Below are 20679 nucleotides of genomic sequence, written 5' to 3' on the forward strand. Positions count from 1 at the left end.
CTAACCAAGAAGAAGAAGCCGCATTACGTATAGGACCTGTTGTGGTTATGCTGCACTCTGGTGGCAACCTTTGACAGATACACGCCCATTATTTTCATATAGCGCTATGTGGCGAAACATGAAATGACCGCCGATCGAGACGGCGGTGCATGAAACTATTGCTCCCTCAGGAGCTAGTCTCTTGTTTTCATATTCTCTTTGCTTGTTTTGGCCACCAGCAAAACATGGAGGATGGTGGGTTAATGTCATGGTTGTTAGATAAACAGGGATTTAATCCCATGTTCTTTACTGGAATAGGGATTGGTTGCGGCTTTTGTGTTGCATGGGCTGTCATGAAATCTACTGGGACAGGAATGGGATTTAAGGACGTTGATGACCCTGTACCAGAGTCGGTAAGTTTTGACATGACTACCACGCGTGTAGAACCCCGGTTTATTTATCTAGCGAATTTGAGCAGGAGGGACGTACTTTTGTAGTTTTCTCAATGTATCTTTGTGGATTTCTTTGTTATTTTTGTGTAATTTCTTTCTAAAATGTATTTATTGAAAGGTAGGGGAACATATGAGGTTATGACGACCGTTAAAAATACTATAAAATTGTTCACTCTTGTTTTGTTTTAGGTGGCAAATCACGCAGAAGGAGAACATAAGATGATACTTGTAGTACGTAACGATCTAAAAATGGGAAAAGGAAAGGTAGCCGCTCAGGTAAATTTTATGTGCAAGTCTCTTATAATAACTGTTGTGTAGATACTGGATGAAATTGAATATAATAGGGGAGAATCTTCTTTCGAGTACTTGTGTGTTACTAGTGTGTGCGAATATGCCAGTGTCTCTCGGTGTTGTGTACGAAGGATTGTGTTTCACTGTTCTTATAAACTTAGTGTTTTTTGAGTGATATGGCGCCTGGCCCTCAAAACATTCCCGTTATTTGGGAGGAGATTGTTCTAATGGTAGGGGATATGAGTTCCAACTAATCTTGGGATTCAATCTCCTGTTGAATCTAGTGATGTTAATCTGGCTACTCATAATTCACAAGTTGATCAGAAGTACATTATGGGCCATATGTCATTTATGTAGAATCCACTAATTAAAAAAATATTGGTAACCTACATCGAGTGGCCCTAGGTTGAATCTTCTTTGAGCAGCAAATTGTTGGTTTCAAATCTATTTCACGTAGAGTACAAAATAGAGTACAGGTGGATTTCAATTACACAGTGCAAGCCCACAAGTTTTTGAGTCACCCTATTCTAAAGATATTACAACTTAAAGCTTTTATACCCAGCTCCCATGTGTTCCGAGTGGGTATTATTTGCAGAGTTGAAAAAACTCTAACAGACGCTGACCTTCTCAACAATCTTGAATCACCAGTTCCGGTCAAATCTATTCAGAGGTTAAATTGAAAAGTATCTATTGATGACCATGTAGAATGTGTGCCCACAGGTTCCATTAAGGTGGTGTTCAGAGCTCAATGCTTACCCCAGCAAGTTTCACTATATCGTGTGTTTTTGAATGTGCAACCCTTAATCTAATCTGTGCAAAAAAATGCCAACGGTATGGCCATACCGATAAAAATTGTCGCACCAAAGCTCCTCGCTGTGGACTCTGCTCGTTACAACATTTAAGGACAGATTGCTCAGAAACATAAGTGTGTGTACTGCCAAGGGCGCCACGTTACGGGATCCCTAAATTGTCCTACGCAACAGCAACAAACTTTGATTTAAAAAATCATGAGTACTGATAATGCATCATACCAAAAAGCAGCTAGAAAACTACTTCCCCCTGAATATCAACCAGACATGCATCCTCAGCAATTTCTGCCCCTTCTCCAATTGAAAACCATCGCAAAATAAAATTTACCCAAGTTATAATGCAGAGGCCATGACCTTTTTTTTCTCCAGGGTGTGATGGGGAAGGTTATGTCAATCTATTGACGGAATATTGCTTGTAACTACTCGCAAGTCCTAAGCCCCAACAATCATCTATTTCTGTTAGGTACTTCTTCTAATTCACCTCCTGGAGGATATGTCCGGCTGTGTTTCCAAACCTCCATCGGCTGGTAACCTACAATGCCAAAGGGCACAGAATATATCAGTGCAACTTATTCAACTCTTGGGTAATAACACTCAATGACGAATGTGATTTATCACTTAAGAGATAGTATATACAGTATTCTGTCATTGTATGATCAGGGTCACTCCGTGGAATGCTAGGAGTGTATTAAGTAAAGAACACAAATTAGTTTTAAAAATTAATGCAACTACTACACACTATCTCCAATTCAGATTGCAGAAATTTTTTAAACTAAAGGGCGAATTCTACAATGTCCAAAAAAGAAACTTAGATGCAAAAATTATGATTTTTTTGCAATTTGTAAGTAATAATTAAATGCCAATATGTGCCAAGCGCTACGACTCTCTTGTCAGGGTAGCCATGTTTATGACGTTATAGTTCATCTCTTCAACCTGTGGAAGGTCAGCCATGATGAAATTATGATGTCACGAGCCAACATCTGACGTTTAAATGTAGGCTACATACAAACACCAACTAAGCATCCCATGGATTACAACAGAAAATGAGCACTTCACATCACATATTGCATACTGATGATATAAAAGTCACCATATAAATCACAATGAACCATTAAAATACTGGAATTTAATAACAAAAAAAGAAAACCAGAGATTGCTTCGATAGTGTGTTCTATATGTCAAGTAATAGTACAAAAACCTAGTATTTTCGCACCTCTACTCTTTCCTTGTACCCTAATGAACATATCTAATAGCATATGCCGGCGCCTACAAGTGAACTGGAGATAGCGGGATTGTGTACCCTTCTTTATCACTAAACATCAATGGTTGTTTTTTTTTTTTTGGCATCAGTTTGATTCATCGCAGTATCTCATTATCCTTGGAGATTATGACGTCCACCATACCACCTGGGGAGGTAATTCTGACACAGTTAAAGGCTCTCGTCTCCTTTCTGCGGTAGCCTACATGATAACGATTTGATCCTCCTTAATGATGGCTCACCTATTAGATTAACTCTGCCTCAAACCCCCCCTGTGCTGTCAATTTAACCATTTGGAGGAGAAATAAGGTCCATCTTACTACTTGGCACACATTATCTGACACATATTTCAATTATCATTTTCCAATATTAATTACTTTTGGAGTAGATAGGCCTAACTTATCTAGTACCACCCCAGCTTGCCAGAGCATCGCCCTCTAGTATACATCAGCCTCCCCACTTTAAGAATACATGCGAACATCAAGAAGTACTCACTTTCTCCACCGGAGCGCTGCAAGCGTGGCCAGTCAGAACAAGCGGCACACAGTTCCCCACAGCTCTTAGGCCACCATTCTGATGATTTTCCTGTTGATTGCCTTACTGTTTAAGTATTTCACCCTCTCAAAACGTTCAGTCACTTCATCTCCAATGTTTTCTAAGATACTCGGGATAAGAGTTTTGCAGATTACCTGACCTAATTTCTCAGCATGATTAGAACTGTCATTTAAGTCGCACATTTAAACCTCCGAACACTTCAAAACAGGCAGTATGGTAGTTAAAGTCGTACAAGCTCCTGTATTAACAAATTTTGCAGCTTCACACACAAAATCATTAACAATGTTTATAATCCACACCAACCGTTCTGATGGATAGAAGAAGACATTACACCTATCTTGCTTAAAAATTATGTCCATTAGTGGAGAACTGCATTTTTCTTGTTGAATTAGGCTATGGCATGATTCACAAGTTACTTCTTTTCTTATTTCCTTCACAACAAAACCACTGAGGAAAGCAAGCGATGCAAGTTTAATAGACACTGCCTCCAGACCTGTAAAAGAAATAAAGGTATTAAGTTTACTGCATAATAACAGTATGGTTATTATTTAGAATACTACCGGGCGAGTTGGCCGTGCGTGTAGAGGCGCACGGCTGTGAGCTTGCATCCGGGAGATAGTAGGTTCGAATCCCACTATCGGCAGCCCTGAAAATGGTTTTCCGTGGTTTCCCATTTTCACGCCAGGCAAATGCTGGGGCTGTACCTTAATTAAGGCCACGGCCGCTTCCTTCCAACTCCTAGGCCTTTCCTATCCCATCGTCGCCATAAGACCTATCTGAGTCGGTGCGACGTAAAGCCCCTAGCAAAAAATTTAGAATACTGTTATCTAATAAACAACAGTAAATAAATTTTGTAAAAGTGAGTATACGTACAATGCAGCTTGTGAAGATTTTGCAGGATTTCTGTCCCTGTTCCTGGAATGTTAGGGATCACTTCCGTTGGGACTGATTGAAATGACTTGACAAAGCTAATAACATTCATCTCACGAGTATGTTGATTTCGCCGTTTCAAAGGAATTCCTATCTTCAAAACTTTGTTGAGGGCAAGTACTGCAGCCCTTGAATCCAGCATGTCATTATTGCCTGAAGTTCTCCTCAAAATGCTAAAGAACATTTCTAGGGAATCGCTGTTAAATACTCTAGTTAACACAAAATGAAAGCCAGACAACAATAAGTATCGGATACAGAGAACTGTAGAACACGTAGTTAGCCAAATAGCTGAGAAAACTCGCTCCTTGCTCATGGCATACTTCCTTTACATCCTCAAGATATACCAGAAACTCACTCTCCAGCCAGTGAAGCCTGTCATCATCTGTGTTGAAAAAATGGACCTTGTCAGGGCAAAACTTAGCGTTGTTGTGACTGCTAACATCATGGATATTGAACCATTTCTGAATCATTTTCATGAAGTATATAGTCGCTGTGCAGTCTTGGAACAAGTGGGCTTTTGGATGTCCAGAATGTTTTTCGAGATATTCCAGAGCTGTTATTACTGGTGTAGAAAATGTGTCCTTCGCTTGTTTCACATTAATTTTTTCTATCTTGTTTGAGCTTACATATTTTCGAGTCAGAAAGTGAACATGTTTTACCACTTGACTTGCTTGCAGTTCATATAAATTCTTCAGATGAGAGCCACTTATTGTGTCTTCTCCATCAAACATGGTCTTCTCTAAAAATGTGTTTCTTACGTTCTTTAAAATGTGACATTGGTAAAATGCAAGAAATAAGGGTCGGTTCGGGTCATTTGGGTGAGTAATTTGTGGCTTCAAAATCTTGCTATTGGAAAGTCGTCTCATCATATTAACATTGGTTTTATGATTATCGGAAACTAGATGTATTACAAGAAATCCACAAGCCTCAATCTTTGTTAACAGACAGTGTCAGATTATACAGTTCCTTGCCTGAGATTCGTTTGGTAAAGAAGTACGCGGCTGGAAGTCTGTACTTAGTGCATAACCCCGCTATCATAAAACAAAGCAAATTATTGGCGAGAATTTCAGATTCCCTCACATTCTTGACGTTTTTAATTTCGGATATAGTATTATCTGGAACAGATGTGGTTTTGTGACCAGAAAAAGTATCTAGCTTTTTGTCATATTGCAGTTGTTGTTTTATTGCCATTTCATCCACTATCAAGCATCATACTCTTTCAGCCTCATTCAAACGTTCAGATTCTAAGGTTAATCTCTCTTTCACAAGGTTCGTAACTCCTGTGTCGCATGAAGTATCACCCAAATACCTGGACAATGTGCTCTTAGAAGGCAACTTTAGTATATTTTTCCCAGCATACCTATAACTTTTGGGCGATATGCATTCCCAAACTATACTGTGTTTTACCGTGGATTCTGTCCATCTCGGAGAGCATTTCTCAAAATTCGCTGTTTGCTCAAGAAGGAATGAAGACTTGGCATTTGAGGGATCGGCTGCTTTAATTATTCGTGACAAGGCTTTATGATAATTATTGTTATAAATCTCCAACTCCTGATTAGTTTTATTCAGTTAGTTTTCAAGACGTGAAAGTTTAGCCCGCGCTCTCCACAGTTTAGTCGCAATTGTTTCTATTTTGAGTAGATTCTCGTCTAAAATGTCGCACTGGACATCAACAGAACGATGAAAGTCAGGATTTGCGGGACACTCGTGCAGGGAAACACCTGAAGAATTACTTTTGTCACAGCTTGGCTCAGTTGATTCATATTTCCGTTTCTTACCTTTGGCAATGACTGAATGTTTTATAATTGGTCATGTTCTGCTTTGATCTGTTGGACTTTGTAAGATGGATAAGAAGGGAAAACAGAGGGAACAGCCGCATCCTGCAGTTTCTTAATTTTCAATCCAGGTCGATAGTCAGGAGACTCACGCAAATGAAGGCTACATACCGCAGAAGATCTAGAATTTAAATTGGGCCTGAAGTCTGCTCTTGATATAGCTTTAAGCCATTGTTCTCTGAGGTCAGTTCGGTTGGGAAATTCGTGAAATGATACTCCTTTCACTTTACTACTCCGGCTTGTGCAGCAAGGCACGCAGCAATACACCATTGCTATTGATAGATAGAAACCTGCAATATGACATTAATATGCCAAGTTCATGTAGCCTATGGCAAGATCGTAAGCAATAACTAATTAAATCAAATACGTTACGATAGCCTTCAGTGAAGTAAGAAATTAGATTAAAAGGGTATGAGAAACTCGAATGGTGCGCGAGATTTAAGCATGCCTTGTAATTACTTTTTTTAATAAATTACAACCATTACATACCTTCTTATGATGAAATAAATAGTCTGTACTTACTCCCTCTTCCTTGTTCCTAACGTGCCTTCAGCGCGGGTCTCGTCCACGCTTCTAGCGCCACAGCGGCCAAAGTAGTCCCTACGTGATGTTCGCAAAGAAACACGCAAGCCGAGCGAAGTGGGAAGGCTGAGAGGTATACTAGAGGGCGATGGCCAGAGTAATGTTCGATCGTTACGAAACTTTGATGTACCAAATTATAGTCATTATATTACCAATCAACTTAATCTCCTACCTGTAAATAAACTAACTTATTCATCCTTACTCACGATACTTCTAGACTACCTAAACATGTATCATCCCCTCAAAGAATCCTTTACCCCATCCCCAAAAAATACATTGGTGGGACAGAGAATGCCATACATTAATACAAATTAGAAAATGGCTTTTCAGAGCTTATAGACTCTCACTCCAGCCAATTATTTTAGGCTTAAAAAACACGTAGCCTACTCCTGACAAGTCTTTAATACAAAAAAGGAGAACAACTTGGAAAACATTTGACAAATCTCTCAACTTTGTCATTTATTATTCTCATGCCTGCCTAGATACCTCTCGAAAACATCTTTCCAAAGTAATGTGCGAAGCATGTGCGTGGTTAGATGCACATGGTCTACAACTTTTGATCCATAAATGTTCATCAATTATTTTTACCCATCATCGGAACCATAATAATTCTCCTATTCAATTTGATAACTTCAAAATATCAATTTGTACGCACCATACGTAGCTAGGTTTAATTCTTCAGAATAAACTGAATTGGAAAAAACATTAGTCAAAATATAACAATGTCTTAGAAACTGTTATCCGATGGCAATGGGGCGCGAATCCAGTTGTTTGCATCTCTCTGTATAAGGCAACAATTCACGCGTACCTAGATTATGGGGCGCACCTTTTTGACACAGCTTCAGTATCCAATCTGGCTCAACTAAATACTGTACAGTACCAGGCTCTATGCATTTGTTTGCAAGTGCTGAAAACCACTCCTACAAATGCTCTATTGGTGGAATCGAGTGAACCTTCGTTATCTATACAACGAATAACTTTGGCCAAAAAAAAAATCTTCTGAAAAGATTTACCCTTACTTCCAATATGCTTTTGCCCAAATTGCAGTTACTTCATGAATATACCTCTGCACACCAACGTAGATCAAGCCGAATGCCAGCATTACACTTCGGGTATGATTCGCTACATTCGTATCGGGACTCAATATTAAAGAGTTTCACATTACTTTCTTACACCTTTTCTTTCCCCATACTCTTCTACACTCCCCACATCATTATTCCTTCCGTTAATAATTATATCCGAGCTGGAAGTGCTACGGTACATACAGGGATGGTTACTAAAAAAAATGAGGTTCACCCATTTGGATCAAGATATAGACATTTATATGGATGGCTCCAAGACCAAGAATGATGTTGGAGTTGCATTATTTGCGTCTAACATCAACGTCACTGAACAACATAGGTTACCAAATACATTCTCCATTTTCAATGCAGAATAATTATTTGCCATATGACAGGCTCTGTTATTTGCTAAAAGACCACGCTTATCATAAGTTTACCATTCAGACGGTTGCATTAAGTGTCTTAAAATCCCTATCCTTCCTGCCCCTTTCTCCGAATTGGTACTTCTATAATGTTAAACAACTTATGTACAGGTTGGATCAATCAGGGGTTTATCTTTGTTTGGGTGCCTGGGCATGCTGGAATACCTGGAAATGAAAAGGCAGGCTGTTTAGCAACCAATGGTGCTAGGACTTCTCCATCTCCCATTAATGTTGCAACTCCCCCAACCGATTTTATTACAATCATAAAAGCCGAGGCATATCATGATTGGCAAGAGGAGTGGCAAAATACAGCTAAAACCAAAGGATAATATTATTGTAATTTACAACCTTGTATTACACAGAAATCATGGTTTATGAAAGGGTCTTATTCTTGTCGCCATATCACTAACATAATTTGTTTATGCTTCAATCATGCTCTTACACCCCAATATAAGTATAGGTTTCACCTTGCTGACTCGGCCCACTGCACTTGTGGTGAGGGGGACGGAGACATCGATCATTTATTTTTTCGAAAGAAGTTTCTGCAACATCTAGTAAAACTCAAACAACTTTTCCCTACAAGGGTTTCTTGTTTGTTATATTATCCTACCCCAGATATGATAGCTGTGATCAATAAGTTTATTGATGATTGTAACCTTGTGTTATAACTTTTCTTGTGCTGATACACTCCTGCTTTCACTGGTGATTCACATGTGATATACATTCTGTATATTCAAGTGCCAAACATGATCGAGTGTGGAGAAGTTTTAGTGTATATATTTTGTGACAAGGGTTATGAACTTCATTTGTTGGTCCATATTGAACTGAGATAACATATAAATTATACACAGGAGAGTTTTCTATCTACAGTATGTATTGAGGAATTGAATTCTTCAGCAATACTCTTCCTTTCCCTTAGAAGATACCACGTCCGTCTTCTTATTCTCTATAATTCAAGAATGTTTCAGTAATATATCCTTGAAAACTTCCTTTTCAATTGAAGTAAAATGCTTGCATCGGTTTTTTTTGTATCCATTTAAGAGAAAGTACCTAAAATTTAAGCCCCAGAGGAGGTTACAACAGGGACGGGTAAAAGGATAAACAAATACATTCGGAATAAGGTGCTCAGCGTAGATCTAGTTGGCTGTGTCTGAAGGATGACTCGCGTTTTCAACTGTTGTGATGATGGCTTTGCTATTTCTCATACTATAAAGTTCGACTTAATTGTGCAGAGCATCTGCATATAAGTAACGCTTTATGAAGTCTAGCTTGACAAAGTAGAACTTGACCTACGACTATGAATAAGAGAAATGTTTAAGTCGAGTTCGTGAATAAGTACAGCTTTGTTAAGTCGTTCTTATTAGAGAAATAAGTCGCCAGCTATGAATACCGGCCCTAGAGATAAGAATTATTCATTACCATTATTGAAAAACCTGGAGGTTTTTGAGTGGTGAGTTGGCGTTTCAGCTTTTCAAAATGCATAAACAATACAACAATGACCTTTGGATTACCTTCATTTTATTCTCTGTGGAGGTCCGAATCAAGGGAATGTTACATGAACTTTCACAGGTCCACGAACGTTAAAAATAAACTGAACTTCGACATGCAATAGGAGGTATTAACTAGCAATTGCCATGCCAGACGCTGTGGTACCTGCCGTAGACAATAACAAGTTTACGGGCGAGCGAAGAAGCTGTCACACTTTTCTTGTATACGCTGTGCTGGGAGGTTGCATTTGAAGGATGGTAGTTTCGAATTTTACTATCAGTAGTCCTGAAGATTGTTTTCCATGCTTTCCCATTTTCCTCAACAAGCCAATACTTGAGGCCAATCCTAGCCGATTCCTATTCTTGTGTTGCCAATAACTTGTGTGTTGGTGCAGTAGTAAATCTACTAGCAGAAAGGAAAACAGATTGCATAGAACAAGATTCAAATGTTTCTGCTTGTGGGTAAAGTAGTTTTAAATCTGGCTTCGTTGATTGGTCGAGGGTTGTTGACTGCATTGTTGTATGTTTGCTATTATTGGAATAAATTGGTAATTGTTGGCATTACACTTCTCTCTCAGGTATTGTGTGGTACTCTTAGAGATCCAGCATGGCATTATACACAGCTACTGAATGACTGTATGCATCGCAGTCTTCTGTTTCTGGGCAATCTTACAGACGCCTGTCCACAGAGATTGGCCTGTGGTCATACATGGTGCGACGTGTAGCATTGCAATTTCCTGCTTTACAATGTCTCACTTTTAATCCTTCTGTATAAGTAAGAATACGTTTTGGGACGGATTGGTGGATCCTATACAAGCATCTCTGCTACTTCAGGTATTGTAAAAACATAATTTTTTTTTGTGATTACAAACTTGCGAGTGGGGTGGGGCTTGCACGGGGAGAGGTCCAAGATTTTTGATAGGGTAGATCATGGAAGACTGCGGACAAAAATGAGAGCTGTAGGACAGAGTGTGTGAATATGTGGCTAAATTTCTAGATAAAAATGGAACTCGGAGTATTAGAGTAGGTGATCCTCTAATGACTAAGAGGGTTCCACAGTGCAGTATTATTTGACCTTTATGTGATATGATGGAAGAACTGGAATCACAGATAAGGATCACTGTAAGTTACTGTATGGGGTAATCATATAAACAGGATTATAAATAAACTTTACAGATCTCCTCATATGCTTATAAGAGTATTTAGGCTTTTGAGAGTTCAACTCCCTGTCATCTTATTGCCATTTGCTGCTAACTGCCACCTACCTTCCTCTATAACATTTTTACCCCCTTGCAAGTACCCAATATCAGCAGAAGGGCTCTGCAGCATAAATTACATTGTAGCGAAGGGTAAATGAAGTACATCCTACCTTGCAATACTAGTAGGAGAGTGATGCGTTCTTCACAAATGCTAGGGACCCATCAGCCCGTCCTTAGAAATATATTTACTTTTATACATAGAGGTAGACCTCGTTATACGCAATAGTTACGTTCCACGTCATTGCCGCGCATACCAAACTCTTGTAAACCGAGTGTCATTTTATATGTAAAATATAGGGTTAGATTCCCTTTAACATATTAAGTTTAAAATAGCAGATATTCTTAATATGACAGAAAATAACCATTACCATGTTTGTGAAACTCATTTTAATGCAAACTCGATACACTTAAAAATTTAACACTGAATACACACAATAATAAACTAAGCTCTTGGCTTTAGCTTGAATAGCAGCTCGAGGGAGAGGCATGTGTGATGCTAAATCCAATCCTTTCTATCCATCGCTTGCTAGCGAGATTTGGTCACTCTAATCACACTTAAGTTAGTAGAAGATTGAGCAGTTTTTCAAACTGATTCTGCATTGTCACAAATAGTCCTCACAGTGGATTCATTAAGTCCCAAAGCACGCTGAATGTCAACAATACGCTCACCTTTCTCATAGCGATCCAAAACTTCTGTGTTTGTAATGAATACGACTTTGGTACACGCTTCTTTCCTTTGACAGGCACACTATATTTCCTTTTACCCGGCATCGTAAATACGAAACCTGTTTCGCAGCTCTACTGACCGAAACTGACGATTTACGTCTTGACAAACTCAGCAGAAGATGCGCTTGCTTCGTTTAACCTTGGTGCACGCCCTAGGGTACGTTACAGATTTCAGCACGCATTAAAGCATTACAGCTTCCACGTACTGTTAACAGATGGCAGCACTAGACTTAAACCCAAAATTGCTATATGCGAAATTGCTGATAACGAATCCGCGTATAACGGGGTTTATCTGCGCATACATACATCATTATAGACTGTTATGCCTTTCAGCAGTCAGTCTGCAAGCCACTGTGAATTTACTAAATGACGTCACAATTCTCTATTAGTAACTAGCTCTGTGGCCTCGTTTAGTTCTATATCTCTTTATCTTTAAATCATTAGAAACTAAGTCTAACCATCGTCATCTTGGTCTCCCCCTACCTCTCTTGCCCTCTATAACAGAGTCCATTATTCTCCTAGGAAACCCCCTCCATTCGCCTCACATGACCCTACCACCGAAGCTAGTTTATGCGTACAGCTTCGTCCATCGAGTTCATTCATTTATCTAATCATTCTGAGTACCCTCCTGGCATTGTTCCCACCTGTTTGTACCAGATCATTCTCACTATTTACATGTCTGTTACTTCTAACTTATGAATAACATATCCTGAGTCCACCCAGCTTTCGCTCCTGTAAAGCAAAGTTGGTCTGAAAATAGACCGACGTAAAGATGGTTTCACCCGGGAGCTGATTTCCTTCTTACAGAATACTGTTGATTGGAACTGCAAGCTCACTGCATTAGCTTTACTACACCTTGATTCAATCTCACTTACTATATTACCATCCTGGGAGAACGCACAACCCAAATACCTGAAATGATCTACCTGTTCCAGCTTTGTATCACCAATCTGACATTCAATTCTGTTGAATTTCTTACCTACTTTCATGTTCCAAGATATTAGACTGCTGGCTTTCAGCACAATCTGCCATTAAGACCAAGTAGTCAGCATAGACCAGACTGCTTACTACATTTCCACTTAACTGAATCCCTCCCTGCCACTTTATACCTTTCAGCAGATGATCCATGTAAACTGCGAACAACAAAGGTGAAAGATTACAACCTTGTCTAACCCCTGAAAGTACCCTGAATAAAACTCATTCTACCATCAATTCTCACTGAAGCCCATTTGTCAACATAAATGCCTTTGACTGACTTTAATAATCTACCTTTAATTCCATGGCGAACATCTTTTTCCTTGGTACCCTATCATATGCTCTCTCTAGATCTATGAAACATAAACAAAGCTACCTATTCCTCTTCTAGAATTTTTCAATTACATGGCGCAAACTGAAAATCTGATCCTGACAGCCCCTCTGTGGTCTGAAACCACACTGGTTTTTATCCACCCTCCCTTTCAAGAGGCCAGTGAATACTTTGCCTGGTATACTAATCATTGAGATACCTCGATAGTTGTTGCAATCCTTCCTGTTCCCTTGCTTATAGATAGGTGCAATTGCTGCTTTTGTCCAATCTGAAGGTACCTTACCAACACTATGCTAATTATGTTTTGTCATTTTTAAACCAATAATTTGTAAACTATGAGGTCCACAACCTCACCATGCACTACTATTATTTGTTTCCATCTGCATCATTTGTTTTCTCATTCCCTTGTTTCTTAGGTTAACGCAGTTTTTAGTATCAATTATTATTTCAAATTAACACCTGCTTCACTGAATTTTGTCGCAATAAGTTTTTTGCTCTGCATATTGATGTAAATAGTGTATATTTGTGCTAATTTTGTTTTCCGTCTAAGCTCTCTTTTGTTTTTTTGTTTACTCTTTCATTATGTTTTTAGCATTTTTTCAACTTATATTATGTAAATTATTCCAACCCCCTAATTTTTTTCACTGAAGATGGCTCAAGCGAGCCGAAACATGTCTGAATTTGTTTGCTCCGTCTAATGACGGAATATATGATGGTAATTCTAAATTCCCATGGAGGGAATTAGATATTTTTCCACCAATAGAGCATATCAAAAATCAGATCAAGACCTAAGACGAAATGCTGGTTAATAGAGCAAACGCCTGAAAAGCCATACACCTAATTTTTGATCTGGAATATATGATGTATTGAATAGGAGGATACCCTCATTTTTCGCCATTGTAAAGTGTAAACACTATGTTAATTTACTACTCTATGAAGCCATTTCATCCCTGCCTTCCCACTATACTTCACCATTTCAGGTCTAATTTCATCTATTCCTGCTGCTTTATGACAGTGGAGTTTATTTACCATCCTTTCCACTTCCTCACGCATAATTTCACCAACATCATTTTCCTCCTTCCCATGAGTTTAGTTTTTCGCAACTCCACAAGGAAGATTTTCTTTTATGCTGAGAAGATGTTCAAAATATTCCCTCCACCTGTCAAGTGATTCGCTGGGATCTATTATGAGTTCACCTCAATTACTCAAAACACTGTTCATTTCCTTTTTCGCTCCCTTCCTAAGATTCTTTATTACTGTCCAGAAAGGTTTCCCTGCTGCTTGACCTAGCCTTTCCAGGTTATTACCAAAATCTTCCCATGACTTCTTTTTGGATTCAACAACTATTTGTTTCACTCTGTTTCTTTCATCTACGTGCAAATCCCTGTCTGCCTGGGTCCTTGTTCGGAGCCATTTCTGATAAGCCTTCTTTTTACATTTACAAGTTGCTCTCACTTCATTCCAACAAGATGTTCGCCTTTTCCAATCTTTACACACGGTTGTTCTTAGGCATTCCCTTGCTGTTTTTACCACAGCATCCCTGTATGCCACCCATTCACTTTCTATATTCTGAACCTGCTTACTATCCACTGTTAGAAACTTCTCAGTAATCATATCCATGTACTTCTGTCTAATTTCATCGTCCTTTTTCATTTGCAGACAGATTTTACTTTCTCTTCCCTAGGCCTAGAGATACTTAGTTCACTACAGATCAGATAGTGGTCTGTATCATCGTAAAATCCACGGAAAACTCTTACATTCTAATAGTTTTACTTTTATAACATAATATAAATCATGCACCTATTTCCGTGCTTTCCACAGCAAGTACCTCAGCTGTTGTGTTAAATTAACATAACTCCCAGCATTTAACAAAGATAGATTTCATTACAAACTACTGAATGGTGTAAATAAAATTCATGAATTCAGGAGAAACTTGACCATCATTGGTTATATTTAATTGCGTCTTTGCTCTGCATTTGAGAGGCTCTGTGCTATGCACTTCTAACATGGTCACTATCCGTATTAAACACTGACTCTACTTCTCTTACTGTCCAGAACCATTTCCATTATCCTGCATTTGCCACACCTCACCCCACTACCGAAGTGGCTTCATTCTACCATTTTGTACATTGTGCTTATCACCAACTTAGCCTTTATCTCCTCATTCCAAGTACTTTCCTGCCACTGTTCCCACCCATACAAATCATTATCAGAAAAGGTCTGTAGATCACAATGGAAGGGGATAAAGACTCAATTCTGATGTTTGCACTGTTATCGTGAATGAAGTGCTGTCTTTCACTGTCCACATGATGACTTCTTCACAAGGAAGTGGTGGTTTCCAAATGCATTCCTGGGAAATGCGCCAGACACTCTTGTTTTGCGATTACAGGGCGTAATCTATAACGTGCCTGATATTGTCAAATGCCTAGTGCTGCAGACTCTGTCAGAACATCCTGATTTATGACTACAACAGATCCTTTTTGCCAGAACACGACAGTTTTATATGATGGTGCGGGTCTCTGGAAATGGTTGCTGCAGATACCAGTAATACCTGCCCCACAGTTACGGAAATAATGTTTCTTGCACGTTTCTTGGGGGTGTACTGTGGCACTGTTAAATTACTTTTTTTGGAACACCCTGTATGTTATGTGTTATTTACTGACCTGAGCAAAAGAAGGGATGCCCATTATCGCACTCGCTGCTAGCGTTGGTAACAGTGATTGATATAAACTGATGCATTTATGTTTCAGTGCTCGCATGCAGCAGTGGGTGCCTACCGCCAGGCAAAGGAAAAATGCCCCAAGATCCTCCGGGCGTGGGAGGAATGCGGACAGCCCAAGATCGTGGTGAAAACTGAAACTGAACAAGAACTGGTGCAGCTGGCGAGGGAAGCACGTTCTATGGGTCTCGTCATTAGTCTCATCACGGATGCGGGCCGAACACAAATAGCGCCCAACTCAAAGACAGTGCTAGGTATCGGTCCTGGGCCGGCCGACCTCGTGGACAAAGTGACGGGTCATCTTAAATTGTATTGACCATGACAGTTTCCTAGTATGTTTCATTGATGTATACAATTTCCTGGTCTTTAAATTACTACGTGTTCTACGATGATAACATTAAATTATTATAGCCGCTTCACATTGAAATAAAATTATATATTTCTGTAAGATTCTTGGAAAGTTTTTTACCACCTATTCAGTACAATAACATTTTTATTGTGATTCAATCACATCACAAAGGTACTAGTTTCGGCATCTGTAATATGCCATCATCAGCCCTAGATGCAAATTGAACAATTACATATACATACCTAAAACAAAATTTAACACATTATAAAATACATTACTAGCATCTATAATGATACACGAGATGAGTTAAAATTATGGTACAATTGAAATGCTGTGGTATAAAATTCTTTAAATTCCGGCAATTCCGTTGTAGAGTTTCATGCAATGTTGTATAGTCCAGCCTATTTACATCTGGGTTAAGTGAAATCTATGCAATGTTTATGCTGTCTATGTGAGTTGATGCTTATTCTCTTGAATTAGGTGGTTTCAAGGAAATTTAATTAGTCATATGAAGATCGTAGTATGACTTGAGATTGAAATTCCCTATATCAAATGATATAGATGTTGATTCCCATAGGGAACCTAAAATATTTGTCCTGAATGAGTAAATTTATAATACCAATATAATGGTCCGTTATTGGACATTATAAATTTTCCAGCTAACTCATTCTTGGTTGCCTGCGTTTCGCCCTCATGTGCTAAGTTAGGCTCGTCAGTTGGGACTTAGCACACCACCCACTATGGGAATCAACATCTAGATCATTTGATGGCCAGGCAGGCATCTATTTTTGGAAATGAGACATAGCTCTCATAGTGCATTGGCACTGCTGGTGGCTTCAAATAGACTATGCAGTGGCCTCCACGGTATGCACTAGCCTTGCGTCTTGGGTGGTGTGCTAAGTCCCAACTGACGAGCCTAACTTAGCACATGAGGGCGAAACGCAGGCAACCAAGAATGAGTTAGCTGGAAAATTTATAATGTCCAATAACGGACCATTATATTGGTATTATAAATTCTAGAACGTCGAGAACTTCACATCCAGGACGGGCGTGGTTCCTGTCCAGGCCGTGCCCAGCAACCATACCGGAGTCTGGAGATTCCAGCCTACGACGCTTCAACTCAACTTGTATGAAAGGTGATATGAATTTGTTTTCAATGAACTAATACCCCTCTCTGTACCAACTCCAATGTTTTCATGCCACTTCCTTGCTTGTGCTAGTCTGCATTTTATGTCCTCCTTACTTCTGCCATCGTTAGTTATTTTACTACCCAAATAACAATATTCATCTACTTCCTTTAAGACTTCATTTCCTAATCTAATATTTCCTACATCACCTGCCTTCGTTCAACTGCACTCCATTACTTTTGTTTTGGACTTATTTATTTTCATCTTATACTCCTTACCCAAGACTTCATCCATACCATTCTGCAGTCTCAGATAAAATAACAATATCATCGGCAAATCTCAAGGTTTTGATTTCCTCTCCTTGGATTGTGATTCCCTTTCCAAATTTCTCTTTGATTTCCTTTACTGCCTGTTCTATGTAAACATTGAAAAGGAGAGAGGACAAACTGTAGCCTTGCCTCACTCCTTTCTGGATTGCTGCTTCTTTTTCAAAGCCCACGATTCTTATCACTGCAGACTGATTTTTATACAGATTGTAGATAATTCTTCGTTCTCGGTATCTGATCCCTATCATCTTCAGAATCATAAATAGCTTGGTCCAATCAACATTATCGAATGCCTTTTCTACTGTAGATCTATGAATGCCATGTACGTGGGCTTGTCCTTCTTGATTCGATCCTCCAAGATCAGACGTAAAGTCAGGATTGCTTCACGTGTTCCTACATTTCTTCTGAAGCCAAATTGATCTTCTCCCAACTCAGCTTCAACTTGTTTTTCCATTCTTCTGTAAATAATACGTGTTAAAATTTTGCAGGTATGAGATACTAAACTAATGGTGCGGTAGTTTTCACACCTGTCAGCACCAGCTTTCTTGGGAATAGGTATAACAACATTCTGCCGAAAATCGGATGGGACTTCTCCTGTCTCATACATCTTGCACACTAAATCAAATAACCTTGCCATGCTGGTTTCTCCTAAGGCAGTCAGTAATTCAGAGGGAATGTCATCAATTCCAGGTGCCTTGTTCTTATTTAGGTCACTCACAGCTCTGTCATACTCTGACCTCAAAATTGGGTCACCCATTTCATCAGCATCAACAGCCTCTTTATGTTCCTGAACCAAATTATCTACCTCTTTACCTTGATACAACTGTTGGATATGTTCCTGCCATCTTTCTGCTTTGTCTTCTTTCCCTAGAAGTGGCTTTCCATCTGAGCTCTTAATATTCATACACCTAGATTTCCTTTCTCCAAAGGTTTCCTTGATTTTCCTGTATGCAGCATCTACCTTTCCCAGGACCATACAGCCTTCAACATCCTTGCACTTCTCCTTCAGCCATTCTTCCTTAGGTACCTTGCACTTTCTATCCACTTGATTCTTTAATCGCCTGTATTCTATTCTGCCCTCTTCATTTCTAGCATTCTTGTATTTTCGTCGTTCATCAATCAGGTCTAGTATCTCCTGAGTTATCCACTGATTCTTAGTTGATTTTTTTCTTCCTTCCTAACATTTCTTCAGCAGCCCTGCTGATTTCATTTTTCCTCTATAGTGTTTCCTTCAGCCTTTTCATTTAGCCCTTGTACCACATGTTCCTTGAAACAATCCCTCACACTCTTTTCATTCAACTTGTCTAGATCCCATCTTTTTGTATTCTTTCCTTCCTTCAATTTCTTCAACTTCAGAAGGCATTTCATGACCAACAAGTTGTGGTCAGAGTCCACGTCTGCTCCTGGGAAAGTTTTGCAATCCAACACGTGGTTTCTGAATTTCTGCCTAATCATAATTAAGTCTATTTGATACCTTCCAGTGTCTCCGGGTCTCGTCCACGTATACAGCCGTCGTTTGTGGTGTTTGAACCAAGTATTGGCAAGGACTAAATTATGATCAGTGCAGAATTCAACCAGCCGACTTCCACTTTCATTCCTTTGTCCCAATCCAAATTCTCCTACTGTACTACCTTCTCTTCTTTGGCCTACCGCTGCATTCCAGTCTTGCATCACAATTAGATTCTCGTCACCTTTTACATATTGTATTAAATCTTCAATCTCTTCATATATTCTTTCGATTTCATCATCATCCGCTGAACTAGTAGGCATATGGACCTGCACTATTGTGGTGGGCATTGGTTTGGTGTCTATCTTGGCGACAATAATTCTTTCACTATGCTGGTCGTAGTAGCTTACCCGCTGCCCTATTTTCTTATTCATTATTAAACCAACTCCTGCATTTCCCCTGTTTGATTTCGTGTTGATAATTCGGTAGTCGCCTGACCAAAAATCTTGTTCTTCCTGCCAACGTACTTCATTTATACCAACTACATCTAACTTTAGCCTACCCATCTCCCTTTTCAGATTCTCTAACCTACCACAATGATTCAAACTTCTAACATTCCACGCTCCGACTCGCAAAATGTCGGTATCCATCTTTCTGATGCACTTCTCAACAGTGTAGTCCCCACCCGGAGATCCAAATGGGGGACTAGTTTACCTCCGGAATACTTTACCCGGGAGGAAGCCATCATCAGTACATCATTCATACAGAGAGAGCTGCATGTCCTCGGGAGGTAGTTACGGCTGTAGTTTCCCGTTGCTTTCAGCCGTGTAGCAGTATCAACACAGCCAAGGCATGTTGAGTATTATTACAAGGCCGTGTTAGTCAATCATCTAGACTGCCACCCTTGCAACTACCGGAAGGCTGCTACCCCTCTTTCGATGAACCATTCGTTAGTCTGGTCTCTCAACAGATACCCATCCGATATGGTTGCACCTGCGGCTCGGCTATCTGCATCATTGGGACACGCAAGCCTCCCCACCGCGGCAAGGTCACATGGTTCGCAGAGGAGGAGATTGACAGTACGTGTAGTAAAGAAATTGGAAAAATGGTTATTAGTTTTAAAAGCTATTTGTTGGTTATGTTTCTTGAAATATTAGTAATTTGGTATATGTTTATATTATTGAATGTGAAGGAGGAATACTTCTGTTGTCTACTGATTCTCTGTTCAAAGTAGAAAGACGTCTTTTAGTTGTGTTGATGATTTTCTTGATAATAGTGCATTATACCCATTTGATTTCCATCCTTGATTGCACATGTAAGATTTTCTCTAAGATACTATATAATCGGATTAAAGAACAACTTGATCAAGAGTTAGGTGAATACCAGGGAGGCTTGAGACCTTGGACAAGTTGCTCTGAAAAAATAATAACTTTGAAGCTAGTCATGGCATATTACAGAAAAAAAAACAAGCCCCTTTCAATAACGTTTATAGATATCAAGAAAGCTTACGACTCCATCTACAGACCATCATTATTAAAAATTTTAAGACATTTCGGACTTAACCCAAAGCTAATCAAATTCATTGAACCTACTGTAACTAATACAATTTCTAAAATTAAGTTCAGAGGAAAACTTTCTGAACCATTCTTGGTAACAACTGGTTTAATTAAGACAGGCTGATGGTTTGTCACCTTTTCTTTTAGAGTACGTTATGAGGGAATGGTACATATAACATACATTCAAACTGTCTAGGATTTGC

General features: G+C 39.2%; 1 protein-coding gene across 1 annotated transcript; it reads left to right on the forward strand.

Annotated features, from left to right (window-relative positions):
* Positions 1-215: 215 nt before the first annotated feature.
* LOC136885974 (peptidyl-tRNA hydrolase 2, mitochondrial) lies at positions 216-16119 on the forward strand. Its single transcript, XM_067158681.2, has 3 exons — positions 216-392; positions 621-707; positions 15703-16119. The coding sequence occupies exons 1-3, from the start codon at positions 225-227 to the stop codon at positions 15985-15987; spliced, it is 540 nt and encodes a 179-aa protein (XP_067014782.1). The 5' UTR covers positions 216-224; the 3' UTR covers positions 15988-16119.
* The last annotated feature ends 4560 nt before the right edge of the window (positions 16120-20679 follow it).

Source organism: Anabrus simplex, chromosome X, assembly GCF_040414725.1.
Source record: "Anabrus simplex isolate iqAnaSimp1 chromosome X, ASM4041472v1, whole genome shotgun sequence".
Lineage (NCBI taxonomy): Eukaryota > Metazoa > Arthropoda > Insecta > Orthoptera > Tettigoniidae > Anabrus > Anabrus simplex.